This window comes from Geotrypetes seraphini, chromosome 8, assembly GCF_902459505.1.
Source record: "Geotrypetes seraphini chromosome 8, aGeoSer1.1, whole genome shotgun sequence".
In the NCBI taxonomy this organism is placed as follows: domain Eukaryota; kingdom Metazoa; phylum Chordata; class Amphibia; order Gymnophiona; family Dermophiidae; genus Geotrypetes; species Geotrypetes seraphini.
Window position 1 is genome coordinate 87,620,130 of NC_047091.1, and position 22,735 is coordinate 87,642,864.

The 22,735-nt window shown below is 43.1% G+C and overlaps 1 protein-coding gene across 3 annotated transcripts in view; it reads left to right on the plus strand.

Annotated features, from left to right (window-relative positions):
- Window positions 1-22,735, plus strand: part of FBN3 (fibrillin 3) — a 518,221-nt gene that overhangs the window by 280,810 nt on the left and 214,676 nt on the right. For all 3 annotated transcript variants that reach the window (XM_033955282.1, XM_033955284.1, XM_033955283.1), the window contains 2 exons: window positions 5,314-5,409; window positions 6,690-6,785. In XM_033955282.1, coding sequence (XP_033811173.1) covers window positions 5,314-5,409; window positions 6,690-6,785 — 192 coding nt within the window. The remainder of the gene's footprint in view (window positions 1-5,313; window positions 5,410-6,689; window positions 6,786-22,735) is intronic.

Here is a 22,735-nt window from a genome sequence, read left to right on the forward strand (position 1 = left end):
TAGACGGTCCCTGCTCAGAAGACAGAGGACAGTTTGAATTGCGTGCCAATCAGAAGTTCTTTTGAGACGTGGTAGGCAGCATTGAGTAGCTTGAAACCTCACAAGTAACCTCCTTTTTCCTGTTTGTTGATATCTGCTTTCATCTCTGAACTACAGCAGTTTTTGTGAAAGTGTGTTTTCGTGTAACCTCAATGAGCAGTGCTACAGTGTGAAGTTCTGTTTTAAATTGGGTAAGACCACTACAGAAACTTATGAAATGTTGGCAGTGGCTTATAGGGAATTGTGACGCCACTGGCCCCGCCTAGTCAAAGGTGTAGGCCAAGTATCCATTCAACACCTACTAGGATATAGGCCGAGTGTCTGTACACCGCTTACCGAGGATCTAGGCTGAGGGTCCTAGCTACCTGGAGCTCAGATGCTCCGAGAAGGTTTCGAGCTTACCAAGAGTTAAGCTGAAGCCACCATTCTTCCTCTCAAGAGTTGCCCTGGAGCTCTTGTTTTCAAGAACTCAAATTATGTTCCTTCCTGCTGGGAGTCCATTAAACAACCCCCCCTTTCAGTTCAGGGTGAGGTTCCTCTTGACCCCTCTCAAAATGTCCCCTAAGGATTGAGGGGTTCCAAACCAAAGCTCCTCTCCCAATCAGGAGTCCAGTTTAGGGCTTTAGGAGTCTCTTGTCTTCATAAATCACCCCTTTTCTCTGCAATTCACTGTATTATGCAAATTAGGATGCAAATGGAAAGGTCATTCAATCTTTACTATTGGGCAACACAATACTCCAGAGAAATAGGGGTAGCTGGTTCCTAACACCACCCTCCTAGTCTTTCTCTATGACTAGAACCACCCCATTAGGAACTAGTTGAACCCAGCTATTCCCTGTTTAACCGTGAGAGAATCAGGAGGAAGTGGCCCAAACTTTGGAGGGAGCAGTCATAGTTCCTGCATCACGACAATGTGCTCGCTCAAGCCACCATCAAAATTCGTGAATTTTGTGCAAAAAACGTGATGACAGTTCTTCCCAAGCCACCTTACTCTCCTGATTTGGCCCCTGTTGACTTCTTGTTTCCTAAACTGAAATCCATGCTGAAAGGAAAGCAATTTGACACCATTGAAGACATAAAGCAAAATTTGATGCAGCAACTTTTAGCAATTCCTGAAGATGCGTTTAAGGACTGTTTCCAGAAGTGGAAACAATGTTGGGAAAAGGATATATACCTAGGGAAGGAGAGTACTTTGAAGGGGACCCAATGGAATAAGTTGTAAGACTGTTTAATAAATTTTTTATAAAATCAGTCCTTGAATTTTTGAACAGACCTCATATAAGGTTGAAGGAGCAGAACCCAAGGTGAGTGGAATTAGGAGTTGAAAGCAGTCTCAAAGAGGTGGGCTTTAAACTTGGCCTTGAACACTGCCAGAGATGGAGCCTGCCATAGGGATTCGGACAGTTTGTTCCAAGCATATAGAAGGGATAAAATCTGGAATTGGCAGATAAGGGCACAGATAGAAGGAACTTACCATCTAAGCGGAGCTCTTGGGGGGGGATAAGTGAAGAGATATAGTGAGGGGAAGCTGAGGGAATGGATTTGTAGGTCAGTAAGAGGAGTTTGAATTGTATTCAGAAATGGATGGGAAGCCAATGAAGTGACTTTAGGAGAGGGGTAACGTGAGTATAATGGCTCTCATGGAATATGAGTCATACAGCCAAATTCTGGATGAATTGAAGGGGAGAGAGATGGCTGAGTAGAAGACCTGGGAGTAGCAAGTTGCACTAATCGAAGTGCAAGGTGATGAGGGCATGGATAAGGGTTTTGGTAGTGTGCTTTGAGAGGAAAGGTCAGATTTTGGTAATATTATAGAGGAAGAAGTGGCAGATATTAGCGATATGTTGTATCAGGGTGGAGAAGGAGAGGGAGGAGTCAAAGATGACCCAGAAATTGCGAGCTTACAAAGCATGGAGAATGAGAGTGTTGTCCACAGAGACAGAGAACGGGGGAAGTGGGTTGGTGGGTTTAGGCAGTAAAATGAGCGAGCCATATTCAGTTTTAGATGGTGGTGAGACATCTAGGCGGCAATGTCGGATAGGCAGGCTTAGACTCGGGACTGGGTCTCAGTACAGATATCTAGTATGGAGAGGTAGTTCTAGGAGTCATCAGCACAGAGGTGATACTGGAAGCTGTGGGAGGAGATCAGTGCTCCAAGTGAGCAAGTGTAGATTGAGAAAAGGAGTGGTCCCAGGACAGAGCCTTGAGATACACTAATTGATAGCAGGATGGCTTTGGAGGAGGAACTACCATTGCATTCACTGAAGGTGCGATGGGAAAGATAGGAAGAGAACCAGAAGAGAGCAGAAACCTGGAATCCCAGCAAGGATAGCTTATTAACGAGTAGGTGGTGATCAACAGTATCAAAGGTGACAGATAGATTGAGAAGGATGAGGATAGAGCGAGGCCTTTGGATCTGGCCAGGAATAGGTCACTGGAAGCTTTAGTAAGGGCAATTTCCATGGAATACAGTGGGCAAAAGCCTGACTGAAGTGGATCAAGAATAACTTGGAGGAGAGGAAGTCCAGGAAAAGGCGGTGAACAACACATTCAAGTAATTTAGATAAGAAGGAGAGGAGGGAGATGGGGTGATAGTTGGAGGAGCATGTGGGGTCCAGTGAGGGTTTATTGAAGAGGGGTGTGACAGTGGCATGTTTGAAAGCACCAGGGACAGTTGCAGTGGAGAGAAATAGGTTGAGAATGAAACAGGAGAGATGACAGTGGGCAAGATGATGCTGAGTAGGTGAGTGGGTGATTACAAAGAAAGAGGAGTGGTGTTGAGGGGAGGTTAGCAGAAGGGACAGGTGGAGAGAGGGGAGGGGAAGGCAGTCTGTTTGAGAGCTCAAAGCGAATCATATGGATCTTAATGTCAAAGAACTCTGCCATAGTCTGGGGAGAAATGGAAGGAGGGATAGGCAATGAGGGTACTTTGAGCTGGGAGTTTAATGTAGTAAAGAGATGGTGAGGGTTGGAGCTAAGAGAGGTTGTTAGGTGGGTATAGTATTCTTGTTTGACCAGCAAGAGGGCAGACTGGAGCGATGCCAGCAAAAATTTGAAGTGTATGAAGTCAGCATGCACACAGGATTTAAACCAGAGATATTCAGCAGAACAGACACAGGAGCGCAGGTAGCAGAAGCAGGGGGTGGAGGGTCAGCCAGGGCTGGGATTTGGCATTCCTAACAGGGTGTGAAATTGGAGGAGCCAAGGGTATCTAGAGCAGAGGAGAAGATGGTATTATAGGAGAGGACGACTTCTACAAAAGGTATATGCTCTTTGTAGAATAACACTTAGCACTGCTTGACAAGCCTATTTTAAATGCCAGACTTATGCCTGCTGAAATCTTGTAGAAATGCCTATGTTAGATGCGCTGAAGCAGTACAGTGCCCCCCCCCCCCCCCAGTCATTCGCAATATTTTCCGACCGCGAAAGACCGAACAGGAGAAGGCAGCCGGAGCGCCGGCGAGTCAAGGAAATCACTCACGGTATGCTCCGACCGCCTCTTCCTGCACTAAAGTCAGGCCTCACCAATCAGGAGCTGCATGTCAAAGCAGCTCCTGATTGGTGAGACCCAACTTTAGTGCAGGAAGACGCGGTCGGAGCATACCACAAGTGATTTCCTTCACTTGCAGGCGCTCTGGCTGCCCTCTCTTGTCTCCCCTGCTAAAAAACATATTCGGGGTTTTTCAAGATTCACGGGGGTTCCTGGAACGGAACCCCCGTGAATAGCGGGGAAGTACTGTATTCTATAACTATGCACACAACCTTTTGGAATGCCTCTGGCAACCCTGGCCATGCCCTCTTTTGAGTTGCATGCTATTAAAATTAGGCACTGCCTGTTAAAAGACTCCATATGTTGCATCTCTCTGCCTTTGTGTAAGACTCTATAGGCTCTTTGTCAGACCCTACATGCTGTATCCTGGACTTTTTTGTAAGATTCTATATGCTTTTGTAAGTTTCTATATACTGTATACTGTATCCCGGATTTCAACACATTGTAACTTCGCTGATTGTCCAGCTCTCTTCTGTGTGAACCGCCTAGAAGTCTCACGACTATGACGGTATAGAAGAATAAAGTTATTATTATTATTAATAATAATAATAAAGATCAGCCCACAGCCAGATGTGTACACAAATTTTAATGAGTGCTAATTAACAACAATAATTGGTCATTAGCACTCAATTATTGGTGGTTAAGAGCTTATTAGCAATTCATTTGTGCACTCATCTTGGCTGCATGCCCAAATTTGAGCACCATATGTTAGGTTAACATATGGCTCCAGAAAAAGGACGGGTTTGCGACATCCAGGTTTGTGGCAGTGGTGTTGTAAGGGGGGGGCAGGGGGTGTGGGCCGCCCCGAGCGCCATCTTCGTGGGGGGCGCTGGCGCCAGTGCTTCTCCTCTCCGCACACCTCTTGAAATGCTCGACAGCATGAGCAGCATCTATCACTTGCTGCTCATACCGGCGTTGGCTCCTTTCTGACATCACTTCCTGGTTGCGGGATCAAGATGAGACATCGGAAGGGAGCTGGCTTGAGCAGTGTGTGAAAGATGTTACTTGGGCTGGCGAGTATTTCAAGAGGTACACGGGGGAGGGGAGCACCTAAGGAGGGGGGGGGTTAAAGGAAGAATGGGAAGTGCATAGTTGTGGCGATGCGGGGGTCTTATCTCCCAGACGCCAACCTCCCTCACTACGCCACTAGTATGTGGCACTGCCATAATACTAACTGATTTTCATAAATGTGCCCATTCTTCACCACTAGACACTCTCCCTGCTCCCAAAAATAAATGTTATACAGTGTTCCCCGCGAATTTGCTCCTGATTGGTGTAGCCCGACTTTACTACAGGAAGAGGCGGTTGGAGCAGACCGCGAGTGATTTTCTTCACCCGCTGGCGCTTCAGCTGCCCTCTCCTGCCTCTCCTGTCTTTTGACAGGCGAAAAACTGCATTTGCAGTTTTTCAAAATTTGCAGGGGTTTCTGGAATGGAACCCCTGCAAATTTCGTGGGAGTATTGTATTTGTGTGTGTGTGTGTGTGTTTTACTGTAGTGTGTATGTGTTTTACTGTATTTTAGTGTGTGTGCATTTTATAACAGCATTATCAATATATAAATGATGGTAATGACAGGGTATCCTTCTCTGGTGCCCTCCCCCCCCCCCTGTAGGTACAATATGTAGTATATCTGATTTTAGACATTGTTTTTCATATTTGCCAGAGTTATTTGGTATAATTTCTGAGTTTTCTTCACAAAACACTCTGCTTCTTCCCCCCACCAGTACAGAATTGTAACGTGAGATGCATGAATGGAGGAAACTGCAGCAAGGATGCCTGTATCTGTTCAAAAGGATACACCGGAACGCACTGTGACCAAGGTAAGTACCTCCCACATCCACCTGGGATTATGTCTCCTGTGTATCCAGTGGCGTAGTGAGGTAGGGTGGTGCCTCAGGTGGTGGTTCCCGGCATTGCCGCATCATGTACCCCCTGTCTGCCCTGCTATCCTGCCACCCACTCTTCCCCACCACGCTGTGTGCCCACCCCCAGACTTCCCCACAGCACCATGAGCCCCCCCTGTCCCCCTGTGCACCTCTTGAAATGTTTGCCGGTGCGAGCAACACCCTCCACCTGTTCCTTGCACTGGCCTTAGTGTCCTTCTGATGTCATGTCCTGGTCCCAAGACCAGGAAGTGATGTCAGAAGGGAACCAAGGCTGTCACGAACAGCAAATGGAAGAAGTTTCTCGCACCGGTGAACTTTTAAAGAGGTATGTGGGGGGGGGGGGAAGTGCGGAGAGGAGGAGAGGTGGTGGTGCTCCCCCTCCTGAAGACAGCACTTGGAGCAGTTCGCTCCTCCCCCCCTTTACTAAACCACTGTTTCTTACCAACATCTAGAAATCCTAAGAAGTGCAACAGAGCTCACAGAGATCCAGTGGTATAAATGCCATAGAAACTGCTAGAAAGAACCTAGTGAAGAATAAAAAATCTCTCATGCATGGACTGCCACTCTCCCTACATACACGCATATAGCACTAGATTCTATAAATGGTAGCAACAAACATACTCCTGAGTGCCATTCTATAAATGGCACTCACTGCCAGCATTTATAGAATGATACTTAGCGCCAGGAGCCACACCTAACTTTGGGTGCAGCCATTCACACCAACTAAAATGTGGTGTAAATTCCCATGTCTAAAGTAGGTGCAGATCCCCTCCCCCCTTATCTTATAACTGTGTGCGTACATTGTAGGAATATCCCAATCCACCTATGACTCTCATCACCATGCCCCCTTTTTGGAATTGCGTACAAAATTTAAACGTGGGACACATGTACCTTTTAATTAAATCTAATTAGCACCACTAATTCCTTGTTAGATCCCAAGTATCAGTACTAATTGGCTCATTCAGTTAAATTACACACACCGAAATTTGCATGCACAATTTTTAGCACTTTTTATAGAATTCAGAGGCTAGGGGTAATTCTTATTTATTTATTACACTTATATTAGACCAAATGATGGAGGCAGCTAGTCAGCCACATTACTGGTAAAAAAAAAAATGCCGTATGAGGCACAGAACAGTTTCCTTCCAAGTGCTCTTTGGGATCATGTGATATTTCTGGTATTCAACCTTCTCTGTACTTCTTTTGCCTCGCAGCGGTATGTGAGAGTGGCTGCCAGAATGGAGGACGTTGCATCGGGCCAAACCGCTGTGCCTGTGTCTATGGTTTTACTGGACCCCAGTGTGAGAGAGGTAAGTCCATCTCCAAGCATCCAGAGAAGGTTCCCCCTTCTGGTAGGTTCCCCCAAATTCCTTAATATTCAATTTAAGGGTCAAAGTTTTGAGATAGTGCCAAATTTGAAAATTTTGGAAATAATTTTGGATTGTAGTTTAACTTTTAAGAAGCATACAGATTCATTAATTAAAAAAAGCTATGCAATTTTGTGGAAATTGAGGACCATTAAGAAGTATTTTGATCTAGAGTCCTTTTGGTTGCTGGTCCAGTCTACTGTACTCTCAACTCTGGATTATTGTAATATTGTTTATTTGGGGCTACCAGAAAAGATTCTATTAAGGCTTCGATTAGTTCAGAATGCAGCAGTTCGTTTAATCTTTGGTCTTAAGAAGTATGATTATGTTAGTCCTTTTTATGCTAGACTGCATTGGCTGCCTTTTGAGGCCAGAGTATTTTATAAGTTTGGGTGTATCTGTTATAAGGCTCTTTTTGGTTTATTACCTTCTTATTTGGTATCTTACCTGAAACTGTTTAATTCATTAAAATGTACCAGAAATTCAGGTATGTTCCTCTTCCCTACCTCAAAGGCCTGTCACTATAAGACTTTTTTGGACAGGACATTGGAATATCAGGCGGGGAAGTTGAACTCCTGGATGAGTCCGCTGATTCTTATCTTACATTTAGAAAATTATTGAAAACTCACTTATTTGATAAACAAGAATGTTGATATTTAAGAAGGTATTTTTTATTAGGCTCTATTTTAAATGTACTTTTTATCTGATGCTGTATTTAATGGATGTAGTAGTTATCATAGTTGTGTTTTTTGAAATTGTATTTTTTAACTGAAATGTTTCAGTTCTTCTGTTGTGAACCGCCTAGAACTGCTGGTGGGGCGGTATACAAGAAAATAAAATTATTATTATTTTTTTATTTATTACGAACATCCCAGATAAGAGCGGCTTTCCCCAGGTGTAGCTTAATAACAGTTTATGGACTTTTCCTCCAGGAACTTATCCAAACCTTTTTTAAACCCAGTTGCACTAACTGTTTTTATCATATCCAGCAACAAATTCCAGAGCGTAACTATTCTTTGTATGAAAAAAAAATATTTTTTCTTTTTTTTCCGTTTACCTGTTCTACTCCATTTGGGATTTTGTAGACCTCTATCTTATCCCTCCTCAGCCATCTCTTCTCCAGGCTGAAAACTCTAACCTCTTAAACCTTTCCTCATATGAGAAGAGTTCCATCTCCTTAATCGTTTTAGTTGCCCTTCATTGTACCTTTTCTAATTCCACTATATCTTTTTTGACATGTGGTGACTAGAATTGTACACAGTACTCAATGTGAGGTCTCACCATGGAGCAATGCAGATGCATTTTAATATTCTATGATTTATTTTCTATTTCTTTCTTAATAATTCCTAACACTCTGAGTAGCAGATTTTCAATGTATTGTCCATAATGCTACCTAGATTTTTTTTTTTTTTTTTTTTCAAAACCCAGCACTTTGGCCGAGTTTTGAAAAGCTTCCTTGAAATTGTGTCAGGCATGTGCGGATGCCCACCTGCCCGAGAGCAAGCAGCAGGGGGCAGGGCTGGGGCGGTGCTATTGTAGGATTGGGGCGGGACTGTGGTGTAACGGGGTGGGGATGGGTGGAACTGAGTGTGCCTGGGAGCAGGGCTAGTGGTAACCCTAGGTGCAGTAAACTGCAGAGACGGTGACTTAAGCTATATCCCACTCTAACTAATACCCTTGTGGTCAAAAGTGTGAGCCTACCAAAAAACCTACTATACTGACATATAGATGATACCTGCAGGCATAAGGGCCAGGATTCTCTATAAGGTGCCAATATCAGCGGTCTCCTAAAAAGCGGCCACCGATTGCATGTCAATCACGCAACGGTGCCCTAAAGAGAATCGTGCCTCTGCGAAAGATAGGTGCCTGAAATGTAGACCAGGGTTTCTGGTGCCTATCTTTGTTGTGAAACACACCTATGTAGGTGCTTTATAGCACCTAACGCCACTTCCTGTGGTAGCCACGCCCATAGTGATGTAAAAAGTGCCTACCTAGGTGCAATTCCGGCACCTTTTAATTAGGTGCCGGTAGACGCTTTGATTTTGCCGGTTATTGGCATTTTAAACGGCGTTCAAAATTAACTTAGGCACCAGTGGGGTGCCTATCGGCGCTTAAGTTTTGATGCTGTTTATAGAAAATCCCCCATAAGGGCTACTGGGGAGGCATGCAGTTGGGTACAATAGGTTGTGGGTGAGTATTGGACGGCTCACTATGGTGAGATGTGTACCTGGGACCTTTTAAGTTCATTGTAGTGCACCCTAGGGTGCTTCACTGCTCTCCTGGGATGTCTGTGTGGTCAGTCTGCTAAGAATAATAGCCCCTATTACATCCCAATGTTTGGTTTTTGTGAATTTTTAATTTGGGCTTTTTTTTTGCAAAAATGTTTCAAAAAGATAGACGTACTGAGGACAGACGCATCTAGGAAATGTCATTTTCAAAAAAAAAGACGCTTTTCTGGTTTGGAAAATGATCATTTTTTCTACTAGATTTCCTAAAACGTCCAAAATCAGATTTAGACATCATAATAGAAAATGCCCCTCCAAATCTCTCCTATGTGTGATTATTATAGGGGTGTGCATCCCAAAATTTTCATTTAGGCCCCCTTTTATCAAGCAGCGTTAAGGTTTTTTATTGCTGGCCGCTGCAGTGAAAGCTTTGAGCTCATAGCTTTTACTGCAGCGGCCGGCAATATAAAATCCTAGCGCTACTTGATAAAAGGGGCCTTAGTTTAGTTTTCCATGTCAAGTAGGAGAATTTTCAGTGTTTTGCTTTGGTTTTTTTCTTAATTATTTTTTGTTTTGGGAGCAATGTCATAAATGGAATTTTCTTGTCACTTTGGGCTAAAATTATATATGGGAAATGTCAAACAAATACACATGCCCACATTATTGCCACTTATGGTGTTGTGTTGCTGTTACCCCTACTTATTTTTTTATTTACTACTTTGCTATTGGCTACGAAAGGTGATATATTACAAGGCCCTTACTAATTTCAGGCGACACCCACTGCTGGCCAGGTCTGGTATTGCCAGAGTGCGGTGGCTCATGTTGTGACACACTTGGAACCACAGTAGTTATCTATGTTCTTGCATACCTAGACCCTGTATCATACTTAATAACAGGGGACAGGAGTTGAACTAAACCTGCCAAGAACATCATTGATGTATGCTATTCAAAAGGCAGTGTTACAACTCCATCTCGTAATTTGTGGGAATCCCCACACTAATCTATGAATGGTGAGTGCCTCAGTAATCCAGTGCTGTCTGACATGGGAGCAGTATGCAATAACACCCTGCCCATAGGAGCTAGTTCTTTGGGTACTGTGGACGCTTGAGCACCCCAATAATAAGCTTGACTGTGCTAAGGGATTAGGTAATTTACATCGGATTTAGCACTTCCAATGGTGTACCAAAGGTGGGGCAGTGGGAGTGGTCCGTTCTGGGTACAGCCAGTAAGGGGGTGCAGGAAGAAGCCCCACCCCCCTCTGTCATCAACTTCCTGTTCTGGGTCAGGGGACCAGCAGAACTGACAGCTGTATGCACCCCTTTGATCACTCCACGTATGCCCTACTCTGGAGGGGGAATGCTTCACCTGGAGGAGGGGTGCCCTACCTTGGGTAGCAACCAGCAGGAAAGCTACTGAGCACCCCTAATCATTGTAAAAATTTGTCTCTTATGATTCTGCCCCTTCCACACTTGGTGACCTAGGACTTTTATGAATTTGAAGGTACTTGTTTATATCAGCATATAATTATTATATTATAAAGATGTACAAACTAAGAATTATCCAGTGATCATGCCATTTCTGGTTCCCTCTGGTTCTGGGCTGGCAAGAATCAGGATAACCCTAAGCAGAGACGGATTGACCATTGGAGCAATAAGGCCTGAGGGCCTACAGCAAGAGATCACTCTCTCATAGCTTCTATCTAATTTAATCATTTTTGATAGGTGGTTAGGAGCTCATAGCCCTTATTGTCTGGGGCCCAGAACACTGTCAATCCACCTTGTCCCTAAGTGTGACCCACTAAAAAACCGTCAGTACCATCACTGACCATTGAGATTCTGGGTAGGGTACAGCTTAAGGCACAGCAGTTTATATGTATTTGGGGGATGTAGGGGAGGTAGCCCCCAATCTCAGTAATTTTATGCTGGGCATACCATACAGGATTTCCTCCATCTTTCTACTTATATAGCTGGGGGGGTTTTAAAGTATTTAGGGAATTTGTGTGTCTCTTGAAGATCAAGCTGTAGGAACTCTGCATTAGACTGGTATGATCTACCAGAAATAAGGACATGCCAGTGTCCCTCCAGGATTAAATCCCTGCTATTTTGTGCAGGGATATGACTCCAGCACCCCATTCATATGGATCTAATCCAGATTGTGGTTTTATTACTAATTCTGGAATGAAAGTATCTTCTTTGGGGCATTAAGTACACCAGGATTAAGGTGGAGACTCAAACTCCAGTCCCATTCCTAGCCTGAATGCAAACAGGAATGACTCCAGAGTGGGTTCATATTCACTGCCATTATCTTCACTACATGTAAAAATAGAGTAGTTATGATTCTGTTACAGTAGGCGATCTTTTGTTTCCCCTACCACACCTTCCAATATGCCTGTTTGCCATTGTTAAAGAAAGATGGTTGGCTCAGGGGATGATTGGCTAGGTACGATGGAACTGAGGCTTCCTCCAATCTGGGATCCCAACAGACCTGGTTGGGGGAGAGGATGGTGAGATGGTTTCTGTCCTGTCAAATTTGCATGGCCAGACACAATAAATGGCACCTAACCACTTCTAACTTATAGGTACCAGTCTGCACAATTAAGGATATAAGAAGCCTTATTGAATCAGACCAGTGGTCCATCTAGTCCCGTTGCCCATCCTCATGGTGGCCAGTCCAGCTCACTAGTACCTGGCAACCCCTTCCCCCCCAAAAAAAAACAGCAACATTCCATGCTACTGATCCAGGGCAAGCAGTGGCTCCCCCCCTCCCCATGTCTGTCTCAATAACAGACTGTAGACTTTTCCTCCAGGAAATTGTCCAAACCTATCTTAAAACCATTAACCACTCTTACCACAACCTCTGGCAACGCGTTCCAGAGCTTAACTATTCTCTCAGTGAAAAAATATTTCCTCCGATTAGTTTTAAAAGTATTAGGCGTCCTTTAAAGAATCATGCCTAGTGGTTCCTAAGTGGACTTGGGCGTCGCTAGGTGCCCTAGAGGTAGGTGCCAGTTACTGGTGCCTATCTCGAACGCCTAACAATCTCTAAGTCCTTGCTCGAAAGAGCTTACAATCTAAACAGGCAAGACAGACAAACAGGATGTCATGGATACAGTTAAGGGGAACGGTTAATCAGCTGGCTGGGTTGGAGGGCAGAGGGGAGTACAGGACAATGAAGCCTCTAATTGGCTCTTATTGGTGGAATGAGGGATTATGACATCACAATCTCAGCTCTGCTTCCCAAAGACAAACAGGATGCCATAGATACAGTTAAGGGGAAGGGTCAATCAGCTGGCTGGGTTGGATGGCAGAGGAGTAGGGTTAAGGATTGAAAGCTATATCATAAAGGTGGTTTTCAGTCTGCTTTTAAACATGGGAAGGGGCTTGACAGACAAACTCAGATAATTTATTCCAGGCATAGGGGGCAGCTAGATGAAAGGAACAAAAACTGGAATTGGCAGTGGAGGAGAAGGGTAATGTTAAGAGTGACGTATCTGAGGAACGGAGTCCTTTGGGAGGTGTATAAGGAGAGAGAAGCGAGGAGAGATATTGAGGGGTAGCAGAATGAACACACTTATAGGTCAGCAATAAGATCTTGAACTGTATGCAATGACAGATAGGGAGCCAGTAAAGTGATTTAAGGAGAGGGGAGACATGAACGTAATGAGGTTGGTAGATGAGTTGCACAGCAGAGTTTTGCACAGATTGTAAGGGGACGAGGCGACACTGAAGGATACCAGTTAGGAGTAGATTGCAGTAATCTAAGCGTGAGGTCCCGAGAGCTTGGACAAGGGTCTGGGTAATGTGCTCAGAGAGGAAGGAGCGAATTTTGGTGATATTGAAGAGATAGAAGCGACAGGTCTTAGCAGATACCACGTCTATTCTCCACCTCTAACCATGCCTACTTTTCAGGTAGGTGCCGTTAGGTGTCAGAGGGCGCCTTGACTTAGGTGTCTCTAGGTGCGCGCGTTTAATTGATTGTATTTTTAAAAATTTTTTAAATTAAATATCAGTGGCATGGTCAGTTACCACACCGATTAAGCTTGTTAAATCAATTTGGGTTGCACACGGAATTTAATTAGGCATTGCTAGGTGTCTGCAATAGAGAATGACACGGTGACAAAATTTATCACCGTCCCCGTCCCCGTGGATAACCGCGGGAAACCATCTCGATGTCATTATTCAAGGAGAGAGGGAAGAATCAAGAGTATGAATGGGCTCAACCACAGACCCTTAAGCCTTGCATTGAAGAATGTTGGTGTAGAAGGACTGAGGTTGAGATAGACACGTAAGAATGACACAGGATTGTTTCCCGCGGTTATCCGCGGGGACGGGAACGGTGATGAATTATGTCACCGTGTCATTCTCTAGTCTGCAATTAGGGCACTTAGCAGTACCTAATCTAAGCAGCATTTAGAGTCTGGCACTGTATGCTGCTCTGGGTTTCTGAAGAAGGGGAATGGTGCTCAGCTAAGGGCCCTGAGTGTGCAGTCTCTGGGAAATTTCTTTCTGTGGGATCCAAAGACAGTGTACTAGAGGCTGTGTGGCGAGAGTAAGTGGTTCTTACAAAACCCTGGAGAATTACCAGGTTCAGACTTCTTCTAGGAGACAAAACAAGCACTCCAGCTGTGTATACAAGGTCTAGCAAGTGCCAAGACAAAGAAAGAGCTTGGCTGGCTAGGAAGGATACATTACATGTTGCAAAGAGGCCTCTTGAGGTTAGCGTCTGACCCTCACTCGGATGCCAGCCAGAATGCAAGGGTGCTGCTGACCTCATGGCAAGATTCAGTGCTTCTCTAGAACAGTGACACTGTCTTACGCTAGTGGGAACGTAACTGTCAGCTAGTTGCTGGCCACATTTCCCTGTGGGTGGGGGATTTCATGCGTACAATGAGAGGTACCCTTATGGCTATGAGATAGGATCACTTCTCCTGCTAACTTCACCCGAGATCAATGAAGAGAACCGCTTTTAAGAAGCGACTCCCCCTCCCTTGTCTTTTTCCCCCTCCCCCGCTTACCTTCCTTTTAAATTTTATGTCTACCTCAATGTGTTTTTATTTCCCCAACCCCAGTACCTTTTGTTCCAAATTTGTCTATGTCTCGACAATCACTTATGTTATGTTTATAAAATAACCCCTTTTCTTTTATAATGGTACCTTAATTTTAGTATTGTAAACCGACCAGACACTTGTCGATGGTTGGTATATCAAACATAGAATAAACTTGGAAACTTATGCCTCTGTTCTTCTGGCGTTAGCCCAATATTTTAATCCTAAAGATAATAATCAATGTTCTGGGTTTCTCTAGTATCAGAACTGGCTGTCTAATCTGAATAGTATTTGTGCTCTGTGTCCGTCAACCAGTTGGAACAAAAATGCTATTAAACTGTTTCTGTCTCAGTTCCCTCTGGAAACTTGCATGCAGGCAGGAGTGCCAGAACTATGCTACCAGGCCTTCTATCCCTGATCTGCTGCATGTACAGCATTAATTGTTAAGAACAGCACTTTCTTAACAATTAATGCTGTACATGCAGCAGATCAGGGATAGAAGGCCTGGTAGCATAGTTCTGGCACTCCTGCCTGCATGCAAGTTTCCAGAGGGAACTGAGACAGAAACAGTTTAATAGCATTTTTGTTCCAACTGGTTGACGGACACAGAGCACAAATACTATTCAGATTAGACAGCCAGTTCTGAAATCCCAAGCTTGCAAGCCAACTTTGAATGGAAAATCTGCCCATAGAGTTTCCCTTATGAAAATCCCAAAGCAAGACAGCATCTCGGGGATTTTTAACTGCTTTTCCGCTCTGCAAGTGCAGAGTACCCAGGGTATAAGTGTATGCAGAGACCAGAATGAAACACTTCCCCTAGCTCTTTGCACTCTTTGGGGGGGCAGTGGAATGTAATATTCAAAGGGGCTATTCATATGGGAAAAACACCTGTGCACCCCACCTGTAGAAATGCCTTTGAAAATTGCCTCTTAAGTTTCAAGTTCAAGTTTATTGGGATTTGTTATCTACGCAATATCTTATATTTCAATGCATATAACAATTGTTTTTAAAATAACAATTAACAAATTGGAGAGGATAAAACAAGATAATATAGACAAATTTTGGCATTCTATTACAAACAGGTACAAAAGGCAAAGGGGGTGAACTACAATTTTTAAGAAAAGAAAAAGAAACATTTAAGGAAAAAACACATATGGAGGGGTCATATAAAACATATGGAGGGGTCATATAAAACATATATGGTAGGATCTCAAATCCAGGATACAAAGTAAAATAAAGAGTATTTTGGCGACCTACACATAACACTCATTAAAAACTGGGATTTAGTACTTGTAGGTAATGTTTTCTATGCATTGCATCATCTAACTGTGGCCCGTCCTGCCTCATTGCTTTCTGGCTAGATGGTTGCAAAGCTTGAGTGCCCTCCCCCTCCCCCCTTACAAAACTCATGTGCCTTTCCTTGTACTACTGAGAGCATGGGATGACTGGCAAGGATGGGGATAGACTGGAGACGGAGTTTGGTTTGCATCACTTATTATTAGCCAGGTTCCAGGAAGCAAAGAATGTCTCCTTCACCCAGTTGTAGGGCATGTGTTTAGAGTTGTCTCTCTCAAACTGTGTGCCATGGCACAGTGGTGTGCCCCAAAGAGATTCCGGGTTTGCCACATGAGATTCCAGAATTTTACTTTATTTAAAAAAATTCCCTTCATAAATATACACTAAAATAGATGATATGTACGTCACATACGCAAGAGTCTATCAATGTTATAAGCATCGGTGTGCATAAGGATTATAGCTGCCCAGACAAGTATCATTCTTTGACGTGATTGGTTCTTGAAATGTAATTTTAATTTTTTATGCAGATGTTATCCTAACTTGAGCAACAAAGCAATCAAGGCTATGTTACCTTTTGGATCTTTTTATCTTTGAAAACTTGATTTTCAGCTCTGAAAAGAAATTAAATCGAAGAAAAGATCGACTTCAGATGTTGGATGATGAAATGCATGTTTGCTTGTCGACTATCGAACTGCGTTTTGAGTTAATTTGCACTCAAAAACAAGCTCATCCATCACATTGATTATCAATTCTATTCTACCTACTTTAGTTTCACCATTGTTACAATTGCCCATACATAGCTTAAAGAACTTTAAGGGGTCCTTTTACTAAGGCGTGCTAACGATTAACATGCGCTAAATGCTAAGGCACTGATTATATTTTATGGGCGCCTTAACATTTAGCACGCACTAATCGTTAGCACGTGCTAAATTGATTAGCGTGCGCTAAATCAGTTAGCATGCCTTAGTAAGAGAAGCCCTAAATAAATAACTCTCAAATTTAATTTTTGTTGGTTTTGCAATTTTATAATTTCAATTATAACGTGTCACGAAAAATATTTGCTCCGTTTAGCATACCACAAAAAATATTTGCTCCATTTAATGTACCAGAGCTAAAAAAAAAGTTTGAGAGACACTGGTTTAGAGGCTGATACTCTGTTTCAAGGTTAATGCTGAATTCAAGTGCTGAGTGTTATGAGGGAAAAAAATCTGTTTTCTATAAAGAATCCTTTCTAGTGACTCTGGGTCCCCTTCTTTTTGGAGCTATCTCCGCTGAAATATCAGTGCTGAGTTCTCACTGGGATGCCATCATCATTGACTGGGTGTCCCATGATGTGCTAAGTGGGATTAGAATTCAAGAAAGCATGAGACAGACACAGATGTTTAAGGGAGAAGAAAGGACTGTAGTTTTTATTAGGAAGAAAACGCACAGTCATGGCCATATTTATGCATATTGTGGTCCCTAAGTTCTAATATTTAAGATACCTCCTTGATTAAGCAGGAAGTAAATTTTAGGTTTAATAGTTTTCCATGCTAGTGAAATGTGAGGTCCTTTGTAATATGAGCCCTTAAGCTATAGTTTGGCTAATACAATGGTCTTCATTGCAAGGCCTTCAAGCCAATGGCAGCGCTCTGAGATCTCCTTGGTGGCCAGTGAAGTAAACACGCTGCCTTCGGCGGCCCCAGAAGCTTACCATGGGTACAGGAAGCTGTAGCAGAAGGAAAGCTTCCGGGACTGCTGAATGCAGCGGTTTAACTTCATTCACGCTACCCGTGGCCTGGATAGATGGTGCACATGGATGGAGAGGAGGAGAAGGTCAGTGAAAGGAAGGAGATGGTGTATATCAGTGGTCTCAAACTCACGGCCTAGGGGCCACACGCAGCCCACCAGGTACTATTTTAAGGCCCTCGGTATGTTTATCATAATCACAAAAGTAAAATAAAACAGTTTAGAACATAAGAACATAAGAAATGCCATCTCCGGATCAGACCTTCGGTCCATCAAGTCCGGCGATCCGCACACGCGGAGGCCCTGGCAGGTGTACACCTGTCGTAATTTATAGTCCACCATATCCTTACATGCCTCTCTTAAGGAGATATGCATCTAGTTTGCTCTTGAAGCCTAGGACGGTCGATTCCGCAATAATCTCATCTGGGAGGGCATTCCAGGTGTCAACCACTCTCTGAGTGAAGCAGAACTTCCTGACATTAGTCCTGAACCTGTCCCCCCTTAGCTTCATTTCATGTCCTCTAGTCCGTGTCAAATTGGACAATGTAAATAATCTTCTCTGCTCTATTTTGTCGATTACTTTCAGTATTTTGAAGGTCTCGATCATATCCCCACGCAGTCTCCTTTTCTCAAGGGAGAACAATCCTAGTGTTATAAGTCTGTCCTCGTATTCCAGTTTCTCCATACCCTTCACCAGTTTTGTTGCTCGTCTCTGCACCCTCTCCAGCAGTTTTATATCCTTCTTTAGGTAGGGAGACCAATGTTGGACGCAGTATTCCAAGTGTGGTCTGACCATTGCCCTATAAAGCGGCATTATAACTTTCTCCGATCTACTCGAGATTCCTTTCTTTATCATGCCCAACATTCTATTTGCCTTCTTTGCCGCTGCCGCGCATTGTGCCGACGGCTTCAGGGTCCTATCTATCATTACACCCAGGTCCTTTTCTTGTTCACTCTTCCCCAGAGTTGCACCTGACATTGTATACTCGTATTCCTTATTCTTATTGCCTAAATGCATTACCTTGCATTTCTCCACATTGAACTTCATCTGCCATTTCTCCGCCCATGTTTCTAACCGACACAAGTCGCTCTGGAGTTTCTCTCTATCCTCCTGCGATCTGATCGCCCGGCATAGTTTTGTATCGTCTGCAAACTTGATGATCTCACTGGATGTTCCTTCCTCCAGGTCATTGATATAAATATTAAAAAGGATCGGCCCAAGTACCGAGCCCTGGGGTACACCACTAGTCACTTTCTCCCAGTCGGAGAACTTCCCATTTATGCCCACTCTCTGCTTTCGGTTTTCCAGCCATTTGCCTATCCATCTTTGTATATCCCCCTCTATGCCATGGCTTTGTAGCTTCCTGAGAAGTCTTTCGTGTGGAACTTTGTTGAACGCTTTCTGGAAGTCCAAGTATATTATGTCCACCGGCTTCCCACTATCAATTTGCTCGTTCACGGTCTCAAAAAATTGGAGTAAATTCGTCAAACATGATTTCCCTTTCCTGAATCCATGTTGACTGGGTTTCATCAAGTCGTGTGCGTCCAAGTGCCGGACCATGCTATCCTTGATCAGTGCTTCAACCATCTTGCCGGGGACAGACGTAAGACTCACAGGTCTATAGTTGCCCGGTTCCCCTCTCGATCCTTTTTTGAAAATTGGGGTGACGTTCGCTATCCTCCAGTCGTCCGGTATCTGTCCAGTTCTGATTGTCAGGTTTGCAAGTTTTTGCAATAACTCTCCGATTTCAACCTTCAATTCCTTTAAGACTCTCGGGTGAATTCCATCCGGTCCAGGGGATTTGTCACTTTTAAGTTTGTCGATCTGATAGTATATCTGGTCTAAGTCCACTTCAACTGTGGTGAGGCTGTCTTCTATTTCTCCTGCAAACACTTTCTCCGCTTCAGGTATTGTTGAGGTGTCCTCCTTCGTAAAGACGGACACAAAGAAAGAATTTAGTTTGTCTGCGATTTGTTTATCTTCCTTGATGATCATATGTCTCTAGCTATAAATTACAATATTATTATTACAACTCAGCCAAAAGGAAAGATTTATAAACTATAAAGAGTTTTACTTTTTTGGATAGGACTCTTGCATTTCAAGCAAGTAAGCAGCAGTCCTTGTGGGGTAATTGTATTGGTGGAGTTATGCTGTCGTATGGTGCATTTTGAAAAGTAATTAAGTCAGCGTTGTTTGATAAATTCATTTCTTAAATGTGGATATTACTGTTAATAACATATTTAAGAATCTTGCTGTATTTTAATTATTTGTATTGTATTTTGCCGATTGTTCTGCCTTCTTTTGTGTAAACCGCCTAGAAATTGTTTGATTATGGCGGTATAGAAGAATAAAGTTATGTTATGTTATGCAAAATTGTCATTTCTTTAATAAGACATTAACTATTTTTTCTGAGGCCCTCAAAGTACCTACAAATCCAAAATGTGGCCCTGCAAAGGGTTTGAGTTTGAGACCACTGGTGTATATGGATGGCGAGGAGGGGAAGACATGGAAAAGTAGGCAGATTGAGAAGGAAGCAGAAAAATGGAAGAAAGTTGAATGTTAAAAGTTAATGACAAAGATGGATGTAGGGCAGAAAGTGAAGGAGAGAAAAATAGCAAATGAATAAGAAGGCCCCAGTGGAAACATAGTTAAGAGCACAGACAGAAGGAAGTACAACCAGAGACTTGAAAGATGAATAGAAAAATAAAATCACCAGACAACAAAAGTAGGGAAAATGATTTTATTTTCAATTCAGTGATTGAAATCTGTCAGTTTTGAGAATTTACATCTGCTGTCTATATTTTGCACTGTTCAGGAAGAAATGCATTTCTCTCCTTTTCTCTCGTGGCGTACTGCATGCCAGGTCTGGCATCATGGGTTTCAACTGTGTATATTAGTACTTTTAGTTTGTGGTCCTGTATTTGCATAAGGTTATTGTGTGACCAAGACCATGTGTTCTGGTAGCAATGACCCCAAGAAGGACAATATTTGTCAGCTCTCCTTTCAGCCCTTTTGGACCCAAAATGGCTCGCACTTAAAAATTAGTGAAGACCACTGGGCTGATATGTAAATCCAAATCTTTGCACAATAATATGATAGTTGCAGATGAATCACAACTCTTGGGGTCTTTTTTTCATCTTTTCATGTGAAATATGTGATGGGGTTTCATGTTTCAGAATCCTAGTGCTGGCCTGGAATTTTGATATGGCGTTTAGCTGGAGCTAGTGACGCTGGGATACATTAGCCATCATTGTTCTTGGCCTCCCAGTGCACGTGTCTGGAATGAATGAAATGAGTCTCAGCAGAGCACCGGGCAGCTCTGGCTCCCACATCGTGTTTGGCTCAAAGAGCTCTCTGGGGATTTGCCCCTCTCATTCCCATCCATATGGAAGCAGTTAGCCAAGCTCTTGCAAATTAAACTTTGGGAAAGGAAAACAGTGGATGCATTGTGCGGGAAGAAGGCTGCTGCCTGAATAACTTTCCTTTCAAAGGGATGAAGGGGGGAGTGGTCACAAGAAGTGAGAAGGAAGATCTTGCATCACAGAGTTCCATCTCTTGCCCCTCTGTCTGTCTCCCCCCCCCTCCCCTTCCCTTGAAGCACTAATAATGGAGCAGAGTAGGGTCTGTTACAGTGTTGGGAAGAGGATGTCCATGCTTTCAGTGGGCTCTATTTTGTTCAGGATAGATGGATCCTACTCCCTCATGAATTTGTAGTTTTTCTTTTCTGAGGAAACATGATAGGGCAGGGGTGAGCAGCTATGGTCCTCAAGAATTCCACAATGAATATGTATGAAGTCTATTTGCATACAATGGAAGCAGAACATGCATATTTACTAAGGAAATCTTGAACACCAGATTGGATTGTGGCCCTTGAGGACTGTGATTGCCTACTCCTGCGATACAGAAATCAGAACTGGAAGCCCCTGCAGGCAATGAGGTAAAACTAAAGCAGGATCAAACGTGTCCTGAAAAAAAATATGAAGCCAATTGACAGCCCTACCCACATCTCTTTTAAAAAAAAAATATATTTCATATTGTATTTTAAACATTTTAAACATTTCTAAGCATTCAACTTGAGATAGAAAAGCATTTTCAGAAAAAAAACAATAATGCAAACAGGAAAAATAATTCACAAAGAAAAAAGTAGTACTATATACAGGGTGAAGAAAAAAGTAATCCCCTAAAGGGGCATTTTCAATAGGGTGTCAATAGGATGGCACTTAGATACACTTCTCCCTCCGTATTTGCTGTGATAGGGGATTAACAGAATCGCAAATACAGAAAAACCGTGAATAACTTTTTCATATATTATTCGCTGTTTTCTATTAAAAACCATCGTGAATATAGTGAAACCATGAACAACATGATGGGAGACCTGGTCTGTTCCTGAAGGAGAGGCAAAACACGGTGAAGAAAGTACTAGGAATCAACGATTTTTCTCTGTAAATGCTTGGCATCAGCAATTTCTCTATGCAAGCTGATGTAATTTGGGAGGGAGGAGCCAGCAAGCTAAAAACCGTGAATAATCAAAACTGCAAATTCTGAAACCGCAAATACGGAGGGAGAAGTGTACTTCTAAAACAGGTCTATGTAAAAACATCTAAGTTCCATTCTAGGATGTCTTGCTAAAGGTTTGATTATTACTGCAAAACGTCCAAGTCTAACCCACCCCAAAACTCGCCCAAAACACCCATAATATGCCTCTTACATGCCCCTTTTAGATTTAGACATTCTGGAGGATGAACGAACCACAAGATACCCAGATTTCTAGTTTCAAAAATCATCACTTGGATGTTTTTGTGAGCAAAACGTCCAAGTGATGACTTAGGCAGTTTTTTGAGATGTTTTTGTGTTTTGATTATGCCCCTAATAGGCAGCTCTAATCTCTTAGGGAGTTCTTTTATTAAAGGGCGATAAACAATTTAGCGCACGTTAAAGATTAGCACACACTAAGGGCTCCTATTACTAAGGTGCGCTAGCGTATTTAGCGCGCGCTGAAGATTAGCACGAGGAAACCCCGCGCTAAATGAAAAATGCTGACGCAAGCTCTATGGCGGCGTTAGCGTCTAGCACATGCAGCATTGTAGCGTGTGCTAAAACCGCTAGCGCACCTTAGTAAAAGGCACCCTAAATGCTAAGGCGCCCATAGAATATAATGGATGCCTTGGCATTTAGTGCGCGCTAATCTTTAGCATGCGCTAAATTGATTAGTGAGCCTTTAATAAAAAGGCCCCATGTGTGTCTATGAAAAATTTCAATTGCTCGGGGTCAAAAAATACATATTTAAAAGAGGAATATATCACACAGCATTTACAAGGAAACTGTAACAAGAATTTGTACCAAAGGGCCAACACCTGTTACCTCAAACTATTATTTTTTTCCTGTGCTCTTGTGTAGCTTTTGTTAAATCAGGATATGTCTAAATTTTTTGTCCCAAAAAGAGCTTTTTGCCTGTGGCAAAAGAAAAAAAATAGGTTTCATCATTTATTTAATTTTCTATACTGTTCTCCCAAGGGAGCTTGGAACTGTTTACATCAGGGGTGTCCAACCTTTTGGTTTCCCTGGGCCGCATTGGCCGAAAAAAATGTTTCTGGGGCCG